At 31.8% G+C, this 14535-nt stretch overlaps 1 protein-coding gene across 4 annotated transcripts in view; it reads right to left on the bottom strand.

Moving 5' to 3' along the window:
* The window catches only part of LOC118195126 (protein FAM98A-like), an 87263-nt gene that overhangs the window by 58422 nt on the left and 14306 nt on the right, over nucleotides 1-14535 (bottom strand). For 2 of the 4 annotated variants that reach the window (XM_085807792.1, XM_085807789.1), the window contains 2 exons: nucleotides 6223-6377; nucleotides 32-100 (listed from right to left, as the gene is read on the bottom strand). In XM_085807792.1, coding sequence (XP_085663918.1) covers nucleotides 32-100; nucleotides 6223-6316 — 163 coding nt within the window. In that variant the 5' untranslated portion in view covers nucleotides 6317-6377. Of the gene's footprint in view, nucleotides 1-31; nucleotides 101-6222; nucleotides 6378-10229; nucleotides 10274-14535 lie in introns of all 4 variants that reach the window. The other 2 variants (XM_085807791.1, XM_085807790.1) reach the window with 2 other exon arrangements.

The following is a 14535-nucleotide window of genomic DNA, read 5'->3' as shown; positions in this document are numbered from 1 at the left end:
GTTTTATAAGACAGTTAAAAAATTAACTTACATAGTTCTTTCAGCAAAGAGCTAACTTCAACAAGAAATCCAATAGCTCTTGTCTCCACCTCTTCTTCATCTAAAATTATGAAGATTTAATAGAAAATAGCTGTAAAAAGTTAAGGTTTTTAATTTACATTTTAAAAAAAATGTAATAAATTTGGAATACAACATTTTCAACACATATTGTTTAATCAATTATGCCAAAGCACATCACATCTGTCTGAGGAAGGGATGCTATCATGAAAGACTTTCTATGGTAAACTGGTTTATAATTATGCTACGCATGGGAAAATCAAGCAAAAGCTCATTTAGTTGGCCACTTCACCAGGATCTGAACCCAGGTACAACTAACACTGTTCAGCAATTTGGCTTTAGGTAAAATACCATATAAATGTATGGTAATCAAAAGATATAAAATTTTAATCTCTGATGAATGTAAATTTAGTATCCAACTTCTCTCAAAAGTCAAAATCTACAGTTTTGTAACTGGTATAGCTGACATATTTCTCTCTAAATTTAACAAACCCACATGGGGGAAAAGTGCTGGACCTCTTATTAATGTGCAGCATTAATGCAGAAACATTTTGCCACTTTACAAGCTTAATGTAGTTCTGTATGTAAAACTACTAAACTGTCTAAAATTTGATCTCGATTACCTTGAATTTTGCAATTCGCTAATAATTTCTATAGACACATTAGAGACTTTAATCCTTTTAAGGCCAGGCAAACAGAGTATACAAATGCTTTAAAGAAAGTACAGCTGAATTCCACATACCCAGACTAATCGGTATGTAGCCATTGGATATCCAGCCCATTTGCATAATACAGGTAACAGGATTATTTCTTTCCTGTAGATTTAAATAAGTATTTACTGCAATGCAAGACTGCAATTTTACTTTCTTATTTACTGCTTTTGTTAAATAAAAATTATCCAGATAAAAATATTTTTCAAAACAAATGCATAACAAAGTTGTAAGGTTTATCCTAAGCTATCAACAGTTATTTTAATTTAAAGCTCCTTTCCTACCTCTCCTAATTTCAGGTTACAATTTCCTATCAGAATGTGTTTTCAGAATCATGTTTAATGCAAATGAGTAACAGTAGTATTTAAGTCGAAGTTCCACTGACTTTGAGAGAAAGCATCAGAGTTCTTGGCTAGTGCGTGCTTGCCTTTTGGCCACATCTCTCTAAGCTGAAAAAGACTACGCTTGACCGTATTACAGGCAATTGATAGCTTCGCTAGATAATTCGATATTCTGGAGCCAACTACTTAGAAGTGTGATAGCTTCGGCCATATCTCTTTAGTTAAACATTAGTTGAGTTCTTATTATTTTGAGTTCAAGCCCAAGTGGAGGCTTTGCTGTACGTCCTGAGAAAGGGGCCAACAGTTCATTCTTATTTTGAGCAATAAAGGGTAATTAACCCTTCTCGAGCCTTATGTTCATGTTACTGAACTTCAGCGATTATTTACTTATCTGTTCACTAGGTTCCGCTACATTTAGTTGTTAGATAAAAGGGTGGAACACCACAAAGTAAATTTATATATATAAAAAGTAATATTGACTATCTCGAAACCCTGGGAAATACCAAATATGTGCAAATTTTAACGAGATGTGCATATAAAAAATGCAAATGAATGGAAGAAATTTCTAGTTTAAAATTATGAAAGCAGTCACCTTATTTGATATCAGTTGTAATATCCAATGCCTACATTTAACATCATAGAAGAGATGTCAGGAAAAAATGCATTTCACACATTTCTCTCTAAATATGTAATAAATTTGGAAACTAGGGTGTTAAACTACGCCAATGTCAATGTATTTTTGTAGGCTTTTAACATATGCAAGTTAAAGTTTTAACATATGAATGTTATCCAGTTTACAAAATCATGTTAACCCAGACAGATGGCAGAGATCCTGCCAAACTCGTAACAATCATTTCGTCAGAAGCTAAATTAGTACTCTTTATTGAATTAAATAATCAAGATATACAAGCTACAGATATAGCATATGAAAAATTTAAATTGTCATAATTTTTCATGTTACATCATTACTGTCTTTCATTTTTCATATAAAGTAGCATACTGAGTCCATTAATGCACACTTTTCTTGATACCAGGCTACCATAATTTTGAAAATACTCCCCCTGCATGCTGTTTCATTTATGGCAGGTGTTAAATGTTAATAATTTTTTTTAATGTAAGGGAAAAATAGATACCGTATTTGACAGCATATAAGACACACCTTTATTTAGAAGGCCACACACACGGGAAAAAAGTTTCAATAGTCCGCGTGACAGCGCGGTACCACAATAACTTAAAATGTGATTTCCTTTAGTTCTCACGTTTCGTAAAAGCCAAATAAATTATCATTGAATGCAATTACCAAGCATATTTTTATTAAGGAAAATTAACAAACGGCAAGCTATTTTGAACATGATATGTAAATTTCAATAATGAATAAATGAATGAACGACAAGCAATCAAACATAATACGAAATAAAGCAGAAAAAACGAAAAACACAGATTCAAGGGAAACGTTGCCTATCATGAAATTAGACTTTAATCACTTTCAAGTTTTAACGGCATTTTCAAGTTCAGGCCTAGATGGAGCTGTGCATCGGTTATGTTTTTGTTTTTTAACAGTTTTCAGTTGATCTTCCTGCAGTCGCCAAGTACATCTAATTTTTTCGGTAAGTGGTGGACCGAAGTGCCTTGCTGCTGCTCTGTTTCCATGCACTTTGGCGCAGTTTAACACTCCTAGTTTATACTGAATTGTAGAGCTTAATCTCTTTTTTCCTGTAGTCATATTCTGGTATTTCTTTAAAATAAATGGTTTTAAGCACCGATACCGACACGTTTATACAGTGTAGCACCGATACCAACACATGTGTCGGCTGAGTCAAAGAAAGTCTATGTAAAAAAGGAAAGGCTCCATAGACGTAATGTGACCGTCGAACCTGATCGAACTTCGACATCAGCTTCGAGCTTTGCCGCTTTTTGGCGACGGATATTTTACGCATGCGCAAAATAATTATGGCAGATGTAGAAAAAATTTATGTGTGTCTAGACCTTTATCCGGGCTAAAAATAGCATTCAGTATTGAAAGTTAACCTGTGTCCTTCACGTATAAGACACAGGTAACTTTTTTGAGACCAAATTTAGGAAAAAAAGTGCGTCTTATATGCCGTCAAATATGGTAAATAGCAGTGAACATAAATCCTTCTTTAAAAAGACTAAACTGGCTTATCGACACTTAATCAAGTTTCCATAAAACCAAGGCAAAGATCTCATGCCAGTATTATGATATCGTGCTTATCTATTATGTGATGCTAAATCACACCATTAGGTGACAATTTTTGTTTGTTCTGAGTCGTACCCATACTAGCTTTATAAAGGCCTTACAAGACAACCATCTGCTTAATTTTTCAGAAGGGGGTTAAAATTTTAAAAGTCTATTTATCTGAGCTTTTTTTTTTTTTTTTTTTTTTTTTTTTCTGGCTAACTGAATGCCATATACTCAGGCATTTACCATACACATTCTTCCATTTAAATGAATTTTAAAATATGCACTTTTGGGATTTGCTTGCAATGGAAGAAAGTGTTGCAAAACTTCTGCAGAATTACAGTATTTTGCCCCGGAATCCCTAAAGAGAAGAAATGCTTTGAATCCATTCTTAAAAGCTAGTGCTATGAAATTTTCACTACTACAAAAGAAACAGATACTACCTTGCAAACAGGTTTAGTGAATGATAGTGAGATAAACATCTGATGGAAAATATATGAGTAATAACATTATACGCAATAATTTTTTATACCTTCTGATTATTTCCATGCCAACCAAAAAGTTGAGAAAAGTACTGATGAAGCAATGTACTAAGTTAGCAAACATTATCTGTGTGGCAACCCAGCTAGCTACATGTGGATTTGCATTTTTTAAACTGAATGGCGATTTTTATGATCAGTACTTCTTTTTATATTGAGCACATTTGTTTTTGTTGTAACAAATGAAAATGGGACTGTGGAGTTTGCTGGTTTAAGAAAGAGCTTTTCTTCAGAAACATGGTATTTTGTCTAATAACAGAGAATATAAAAAAATCGCGTTCTATGATTTTGGTTTACTTTATTATGGGAAAGTATGCTAGGGCTATCTGTTTAAGTGATGGGAGGACTTCTAAGGGAAATTGGCTCATATACACATTACACAAGAAAAAAACCATGAAAATGCCCAAGCAGCCAGCCCATTTGCCTGGAATCGAACCCGGGGTTGGAACTACCAGTGATCAGCAATTCTATCACCCAGTTGCATTCCATGAAGCTCTACTTCTTAAACAACTGAGTTTTTTAGATATACAATGTGAAAAATTACAAGCAAAGTGTTGGACTGCAAATTGAAAACTTGTTTGAAGACAGTCATATTTTGTTTACAATAGCTTTTTGTTTTATTTTTTGTTAAACAAGGGAATATATATCAGTGAAAATTTGTAAAGAGTACTTGGGGACCCAAACACATTTATTGATTTGTATAACAACCTCTTAGAAATGTATGCCTTCTATGGGGAGGAATGCTGCATTGTAACTATTGTTGAAATAGAAGTAATGATATGCAGAAAATCATTTCCCTCCACAGTTAGCAATGAGTTTATGACTTCTTGGTGAGGGTGTAGATAATCAGAAGTTAGCTTTTTTTTTTTTTTTTTCAATTTTAATTCATTCCTTTCCTTCTGTAAAAAGTCGCAAACGGTGCCAAGGCAGTCGTGCTAATATGTAAGCATGAATACAAATTAATGCATATTATATGCAAATTATTTTAATGGAAAATTTTAAATTACATATTTTGTAAATGTAAGTATATATTTATACAGTTTAGTTTGCTAATACAGCCATACTTAAGTTTTATAAATATGTCTACTAACATAAAAAAAACTAAGTTTCACACTAAAAAAAGGGAGAATTTTTATCTTCAAGAAAAAAAAATCATGACGTATTCATAAATTATGTTATTAGAAAGATATTGTATCCCTTAGAATTTTTTTAAAAAGTAGCACTACATATAGTATGCAATTAGTATTTAATTAATGATTATGAGCTATTATATGTGTTGCTATATGTTATATACACTCCTCTACATTTAAATTTATTAGCTTCTCAAAAATATACTGTAAACCCTACCACAATTTTTTGGATGCTATCATAATAAACAAAAAAACAAAACAAAAAAAAATTAAATTAAAAGCAAGCTGAGATCTAGAAAGTAAGATAAATGTTTCAGACAGGCAGGATTTTGTATGCAGGAATACCATGATTATCCCAGTTATTGTTGTCATGAAAATTACTGCAATAATTGGGATAATTAATGCATATAAAATGCATGATTACAGCCAGGGATTTTCAAAATCAATTAGTTAAATTTTAGATACAAGGTAAAAATGAAAGAAGGAGTATATAAAGACCATTATTCATTCTTAGAAATAAAAATTAAAGTAGTCAGGTGGAATTTTTCTTTTCTCTTCACATAAAATTCTACAAGAGTGTATGGAATTTTCAATTTCCTGATGAACCTTCACCAAACACTCAAGAAAAGATAATTGATTAAGATTTGTTCCTAAAAAATTTCAGCTATTCTAAACATTTTGTCTATTCTTTTGAAGGTAAATTCCTTTAGTGTCATGTTAACTGATTCATCATTATCAGAGCTCTGAATACTGCGAACATGCGTCTTTGGGTTCATCATCCTGCATCTTATCGCACGACTGAAACAGGTCCAGTGCATCAGCTTTTTCAATAAATTTTAGTCTTAGATTGAAGCCAAGTGTAGTTATGTCATTGATAACATGGGTTACTTCATTCTGAAATCTTTTAAAATCATCATAAATGAGCTTCATCTTATGGTTGTGATAATTCAAATTTGCAACTCGAGAACTAGAATTTTGGTATCAAATTATAAATCACAAAATGTCATAATAATCAAGGTATTTCTGTATTGAAAACAGCATTTTAAGGTTTGGCAATAAAAAATTAAAACTAAACATACACATAAAAATGTCAAATTCAGGCATAAGACTCAATTACCTAATATAATTAATTACCACACAAAAAACAACATGTTAACATGTTTTATGATTATTAATAATAAACTAACATTATAACTTTATAACTAGAAAGAGGAAAAGAAATTATATAGAAATTAATTCCAAAACCTGAATTACCACTAACTGGACTGACATGACTTTCTAATTCACAAAGAGATGCAAGTTCAGAACTTAACCAGATAACTATGTCCATGAAAGCCATATTAGGAGGCCCTTCACTGAAGGCTCGCTCAAGTACAATTTTTTCAGTTTTGCCATGATACCTTAAAATAAAAGAATTAATTATTTAAAGGCAACAGTAAAAATCAAAATTTTGATAGCTTTACTTAGAAATTTTTAGTTATTTTTCATCTTGTAGATAGTACCTTCTGATTATCTGCACCCCAACAAAAAGTCAATGACTTATTGGCAACTTTTTGAACTATTAGAGAACTTTTGCTTGGCTATCTTTACAACTCATAGCTACTATCCTATTCATAAATAACAATAAAAGAGGGCAATTTATAAGAAACAAAAAATTTATGAGAAAAAATAAAAATCTACATGATGTTTACATTTTCACAAATGATGGATACCATTTGGTGACGTGGGGGCTAAATATAAAGCATGTGAATCCCCATGTGTTACCACACACATTTGAGTACATGTACACTCAAACACATAACGTGGCAAGCACAGGCAAAGATTGGTTATTATTGCAAGCATTGCCAAAAAACACCACAGTGCTACTGTATGTGTAAATTAAGGGTGTGGATAAACAGAAAGTACCTCATAAATTACCAAAACTTAAAAGTTGCAGTACTTATATAATATAGCCAATTTCTGACAAGTTCAACCAACGTTTTTAAAATATCTGTAATTTGACATACTAGTCAATAAAATTAAAATGCTATTTAGGCAGTATTATTATATAGTCAGTAGAATTAATTTATCTTTATGAAGACAGCAAACCATGTCTTAATTTATTTAAAACCCACCACTGTTTACACCTTCATACATCGTTGCTGTATTCAAAATGCTAAAACCATAAATTTTTATAAATACGTATACAGTACAAATACGTATACAGTACAAAGTCCGTAATCTGGACTCGTTGGGACTTCGGCGATTCCGGATTAGGGTTTTTCCGGACTATAGATCATCAATTTAAATCTGGTAAGATGGCATGCAGAAATTATACAATTAAAAATATGAAACCGTAATTTATGAAATAAATAGCAGTTATGATCTAAAGGGTATCAAAATTTACAAAAACAAAGCTTAATATTTATTTGTTTACTTTATTAAACATTTCTTTCAATGCAAGTTGTTTAAGTTGCTTTGTTTTTTGTGCTAATACTTTCTCTTTAATTCTATAAAAAGACAATTTCTTGTTCAGTTACAAAGTTCCACTGTTCAAGTTCTGTAATTGCTGTGTCGAGAATACCGACTACCTTGTCAATCGAAATTTTTTCATTTTCAATAACCTCTCCGTTACTTTCTTCACTATCGGAAGCAGTATTTTCTGGATCTAGAACCATATTACAGATTTCGCCGTCCATTAATTGATTGACAATTGGGGCATTGTTGTTGCAATGAAAAACTTCTGTTATATCATCTTCCTTTATTACCACTTCTCCACATTTCTTTACAAAATCCAATAACTGGAAAATTTCACCTTTAGTTTGCGACGTCCGAAAACCTTCAAATTCGTGGCTATCATCTTCATCGCTCTCACCATGAAATAAGGTAGCTGGCCATAAATTATGCCATGCATTTTTTAATGTATCTAGATACACATCCTCCCAACGTGCAATCATTCCGGATAATGGACGTCCGAGTTACGGACTTTGTATCGTAATAATAAAAGACCATATGCAGTTAAAAAGTTATTTGGGTCAAAAAGCAGTAACTGCAATAAGATAAATTTTAAACAAAACTAAAGGCTCAGAATTAAAAAAAAATAAAAGTTAAAATTCAATATTTTTAACAGATGACTTATTTTAATATCCTGATTAATTAAATGAAAATCAATTCCAGCAAGATTATTTTTACTAGTTTTGAAAGCTGGACCTCTGGCAAGTTTAAATAAAAGTTGGAACACAACCAACTTCTTCAATTACTTTAATTAAAACACGTGAAGCACGGAAACCTAGTTTATATGATGATTTCAAAAAAAGACATCACATACTACCTTCATGATGACAACCAAAATTTGGTTACAATTAGCCTTTCAGAAACTACAACACAGCAACATATTTAGTCTCTTATCAAACCTTAAAAACAAATATACTGAAAAAATATTAATTTACACTGACATACTAATACCATATGCTTTCATTAATAACAAAACTTTTTTCTACATAGCGTTCACAATAATATTTCAACAATAAAATACCTTCACTGCAAACATCTTCACTACAACTTTTCCAAATCAAATTTTTGATATGATGATATAAAAATAAGAAAACATATTTTAAATTTTTTCTATTTTATTACAACAAATTTTGGAATTTAAAACTTACAAGATTTTGAAAGTCTTTATTAATTAATATAAATGCAAGTACGTTATTTAAAAAATTATGCAATTAATTTTTATAACTAAAAATTTCCATAATTAATATTAAATCCTTTAAAATTAAATTATCTCAGGAAAACTTTAAAATGCATATCAATCATGCCTAATTGATACTTTTTTAACAGCACTGTTATGACAATTTTGGTTTACCTCCAAGTATTACACATGACCATTTTTGACTACAACTTACTTAATAGGAAAAAATCTAGCATTTTTTAATTTTTTAAAATAAAATATACTATAATTTAGTTGATAATATTACAGGGTTAAAAAATCTGCGAAAAAAATTTTATTTACAGAATTACTTAGCAAAATTTATCTTTTAGAATATCAGACATATTACACAGATAATTTTACATATTACACAAAACTTTTTCAATCCAGATATTAGTAGATTAAAATAGAGTGGTAGCCAAACTTTTGAAAAAAAAAAAAAAAAAAAAAACACAAAATCACCTGAAAATCTACCAAATTTTTTTTTCATTATTTTTATATAATACAAGTATATAAAGCACTGAAATTAACTACTTACATTATTTGTCTGCAATTTACACAAATGATTAATTCAGCAATTCTCCCTATGCAAGGCCATATTTATTGCACCTTGCAAAAACTTTACAACTTTATTTTTTTACCTAGGTTAATCTGACATTGTTGACACTTATTTTCTGGAGGAATATCTTTAAGGTTTCTTATAGGAGCAAACAGGTTCTTCTTTAAGGAAATGCAATTTTCAGTCACATCAAAATAATCATGAAAACTAATGTTTGCATTGCCAGTAGTTTCTTTACGTATGTTACATGTATTTATCGTAGACAAATCAAGATATTAAATAACACGTGAACTAGCCAATGTCAGTTTCATAACTAAATGGAATTATTTTGGGGCCATTTGTTCCAAAACATCTATTTCATATTTCATTGCAATATTAAAAACTCAAAATCTCAAGACTTTTCTTCTTATTTGATGCAACTCAGGAGAAGGACAGTTTCTTCTTTTTTCAAAAGATCTTTTGATTCTTTGAAAAAAAAAAAAAAAAAAATCTGCTTTGATGTAAGAAATATAATATCATGCTTGACAACTTTAGAAACAACTAGAATATACTAATTCAGAAGTCAAACAACAAACTAGAATATAATTCAGCTTTCATATTCTTGCATGCATGAGAAATGCATGAATGACTTTGGCAGCATAACTCGATAAATAAACATTAATGCAATAATTATTTTTCATGTTAAAATATTTTTGGTGGCAACAGCTATGTAATCTCGTGAGAGCTTCTGGTTGTTATAAAATGCAAAAGATACAGAAGTACTCTCTGATTAACCATCCAACCCTTCTGGGAAGTTGTCAGTTGTAGGCGACTAAATTTACCCCAACTTTAGATGTCAAAAACATTACACATTTTTTAAAAAGGCTGAAAATTACATAAAACTGCAACAAATCAATTAAATTAAAAATACAAGAAGCATCTATAATGAAACAATGAGAATATCATAAAACAGCAAAAAATTAATTATATTAAAAATGAAAGAAGCATCCATAATAAAATACTTACTCCCCCCTCTCTTCTTTTTCCCTGTACACATTGACTTGCTTTAACTTAAAAAAAAAAAGATCAGAGTGTTGTACGAATTCAGAAAAAGCAATTACCACTTAAAAAACACAACAGAGCACTGCAGAAAATTTGGAAAAAGCTATTGTAACAATCACCTAAGATTAGCTAATAAGCAGTAGCCACAAAGATGGCCTTTGAATTTCAACAGCCACAGCCGAATTTGTCACTGGTTAATGTGCATGCAATGATCCATTTATGTAAATTCCTGGGTTGCCTAATTTGGTGACATAGCACACTGTCTGGTGATTCTTCTCAGATTGAACAGTTAAGCAGAGAGTACCGATATGGAATAAACATGTCATATGCATTTAAGGTCTTCCTCATAGCTTTCTTATTTTCAAGTTCTTATTGCAATTTATTTTAATTTGAGATAGTTTGATAAAAGAAGAGTCTCTTCTGAAACACAGCTAATTCTTTTACTAGCCTTTTTTCTTTTAATTCAAAGAAGTAAAGAAATAGTCCATTGTAACACTTCTTCCAGAGTTACAAAATGTGGGTCAACCAAAAAGTGGGTGCCCAAAAAATTCTTCAATTAGTCTGGTTTTCACCTTTTCTGAAAAAGGATATCCATTCAGTAAGTACTTTGTTTTTAACCCTCTGTGCGCCATGACCGGCTTTATCCGGTCATGAGATTTGTTGTCACTTGTTATACAGGGTTATTCAAAAAGAAACAGCAGATTGCAAACATGTATTTCTTCCAAACTACAAAAGATAGAAACGTGATTCTAACATTAATGGATAGAGAAAAGTGTACTATTTAGTACGGGTAAAAGTTCCAATCATGGCTGCATTGGCACTGTTGTTTGTTCTGGTATTATTTGTCGGTTGGTAGTCTGTAGTGAAATGGTGGCGACACCACAGCAGAAGTCTTTTTGTGTTCTACAACTGGCAAAACTAGAGTCCATTGTTGCAGTTCAGCGAGCATTTCACCATCAATTTAATAAACAACCACCACGTCATAAGCAAATTTACGAGTGGCATCGAAAATTCGTAGAAGATGGTTGCATCTGCAAAAGGAAAAGCATGGGATGTACACAGACATCGAACGAGAATGTCGAGCGTATTCGCACACTTTACGAAAGGAGCCCAAAGAAATCCACATCGCGAGCAAGCAACGAACTTAAAATTCCTCAACCAATGGTATGGCGAGTTCTAAAACATCGTCTGCACATGAAGCCAAACTGCAGTTATTGAATGCATACCATAATCGTAAACTTTTCTCTATCCATTAACGTTAGAATCATGTTTCTATCTTTTGTAGTTTGGAAGAAATAAATGTTTGAAATCTGCTCTTTCTTTTTGAATAACCCTGTATATTAGCTTACAATTTCAAATGTTTCTTATTTTCATTAATAATATAAATGACACCTTGATGAATGTGTGTTTATAAAATGAGACACTAAAATAGGTATACAGTCAAAAGTCTTTAATCCGGACTCGTTGGAACTTCGGCGATTCCGGATTATCAGTTTTTCGAGATTATAGATCATCAGTTTAAAACTGGTAAGATGGCATGCGTAAATTATAAAATTAAAAATATGAAACTGTAATTTATGAAATAAAGAGCAATTATGATCTAAAGGGTATCAAAATTCACAAAAAAAGCTTAATATTTATTTGTTTACTTTATTAAACATTTCTTTCAATGCGCGCATGCGTAAAGCATACATTACGCATAGTCGAAATTAGAAAATTGCAACCAGAAAACTATTTGATATGTATTCGTGATATTTATAATGATGAGGAATTTGATTTAAATCACATCAAAGATGGAGTACATTGATATGAAACACTACATTTAGTAAGGAATTATAAGCCAAATAAAATAAAAACATCTGCTCTGAAGAAAAGGATAGTGCTGAGAGATTTACTTCCAGTTCACTGCGTTCCATGATGTCCCTCCCCCCACAGAGCAGCGTGAAATTGACAAACAGATTTCGGAATGGTTAGAGAAACAAAGGATATGCCTTTATCCATTTCTTGCAGGAATCCCACTTTTTGTTTGATGGACATCGAAACATGCTTTAACTTTGTAGATCCTTTGGCAGCTCCAGAATCGGAAATTTTTTTTGACATAATCCAAAGTTCAAGCTTACTTTTATAAAATTGCTCTAACAGTCTGCAAAAAATAATAAGCCGGATCCAATTAGAAGATTAAGGAACAATGCAATCTGCAACATTAACTGAAATAGATAATTAGATAATTTTAGCTTAGCTTAATACGTCCGTTATACATTAAACGCTCATGCGGAAAACGTATTATGCGCATGCATAAATGCATATGCGGATGCTTAAGGCATTATGTGCAAGCGTAAATGCATTATGCTTTTATGCATGCGCAGAAAGTTTGTAGCTTTGAGGTCCGGATTATAGATCATTCGGGTTTATGGACGTCCGGATTAAGGACTTTTGACTGTATATACATATTGAGCTAATAAAGGCTCTTTAAATACAGGTCTTCATGACAGATCCAAAAACCCGGGCCGCTCAGACGGTTAAAAGCTACAACTTCATGCAAAATTTTTTGATTTCTGCAGGATATATTGAATAAGACATGTTGCCTTTGAAGGGAGCAACCATTTATCAATTGTAATATTTTCACCTGTATAATAAACAACTCTTAAACAAGGCATTCCATACCTTTGAAGCAAGAGCAATTGGTTATTTGCAATCTTTACAATCTCGGTAATTTCAAGTCAAAGTGCAAAGATTTCATTATTTCCAAGAATCTGTTTCGAGGCAGTGCTACACTGAAGAATTTTGCTCCCCAAAAACTGTATCATTAACTCAAAACAGTAAGTCACAAGCTTCATTTTATCATCAAGTGACAAGCTTCAATTTAGATTTCTCAACTTGTATGGCATCCCATTTCTGAATCAACAAAATTCAAACTATGATTTACCTTTAAGTGCTCAAAACCCTCCCTACTTAAACAGTCATAGCTTTTCCAACTATCAGAATAAATTGTGGTTCCCGACTGAATCCACACCCAATAATGAACAGTTGATTTCTGTGTACAGCGATACACAGAAATCAACTGTTCCTTGATTTCTGTGTATCGCTGTAGGAGGTACATTTTTTCACTGATAAAAATCGCAACGTGCAATTTGTGTTCCCATCAGTTACTTTTCTTTTAGTATATGTAGTTGCCCCCAATTCCCACTTTTTTCATAATATTTTGAAGGGAAAGTCCTCCCAAGTGAAATTTGCCAAAATAATTTCTTTTTTGCACATTGTACCAACATCTGCCATTTCTTCTTCTTTTGACTGATTTTCTTCATTTTCAAAACATCTAATTTGTCTTCATTTTCTTAGTGGACTACAGTTTTTCATGCTTTTTCATCTTTTAGGAGCTCGACTACTTGCTCGTCCTCAACTAAATTATTGCTCAAGGCTAAATCCTGATCTTCACAACTGCCTTTTGCTATAAGTTTATTTTTGAAATTTACATAACATGGAAATGATGAAGGATTGCCCTGTTTTTTCTCAAAGCCAGATGATGAAGTTTGGTACTGCTTGAATATAAGACCCTATTGCCCATTTTTTGGCTTGGCACACTTTTCAGATGGTTGTGTTTCTGGTAACCTAACAAATTCTAGAATACTTCGTCTTGGCAATCCTGTCGCATTCCCATGTGTTTTAAACTTTAAGATGCCCTTCTTTTCGTTGCAGCAGCACAAGAAGTTTCTTCTCCATGAACTGGTTGTATTGATTTCTTTTATTCATTTTGATTTTCTTATATTTTCTACTTACAATGCCGTCTGTTGAGAAGTTTCAGAGAGTGTTGACGGGAAATTTTAAATTTCAATTTTCAAATGAAAGGATGACTTCAGGAAAACCTGGTGATTAGGCTGTTCATTTTTTGTTTATGTCAAGATCAACAGTTGTTCTTAGATTTTTTTAAAGGAAGCAGGGTTAATAAAGGGGGAATTTGTATGTGTGAAATGTAATATTGAAATGAAATTTAAGGTTAGAAAGTCAAAGTCAAGTGGCTTATATGGGTGTGTAGGAAAATTATGGCAGGGTTGTAATGTGGAACTCAAAAGTCAGTTCGGTATAGGTCATGCCTTTCTAACAGTAAATTGAGGATGGATGAAATTTTTTTCTTAATGTATGAAATGCTCAGACAGATTAAAACTGGAACTATTTAAGAGGAGTAGTATTTGGCTTTGAATTTATTAGCGAACAGGAGGTAGTTTATAAACAAAACTATTTTAGATTACACAGAGAGGTCATCGGAAAAAAT

The sequence above is a fragment of the Stegodyphus dumicola genome, chromosome X1 (assembly GCF_044657685.1).
Source record: "Stegodyphus dumicola isolate Sdum_Otavi_A_Nest chromosome X1, ASM4465768v1".
Lineage (NCBI taxonomy): Eukaryota > Metazoa > Arthropoda > Arachnida > Araneae > Eresidae > Stegodyphus > Stegodyphus dumicola.
This window is presented reverse-complemented; position numbering and strand designations above follow the sequence as displayed.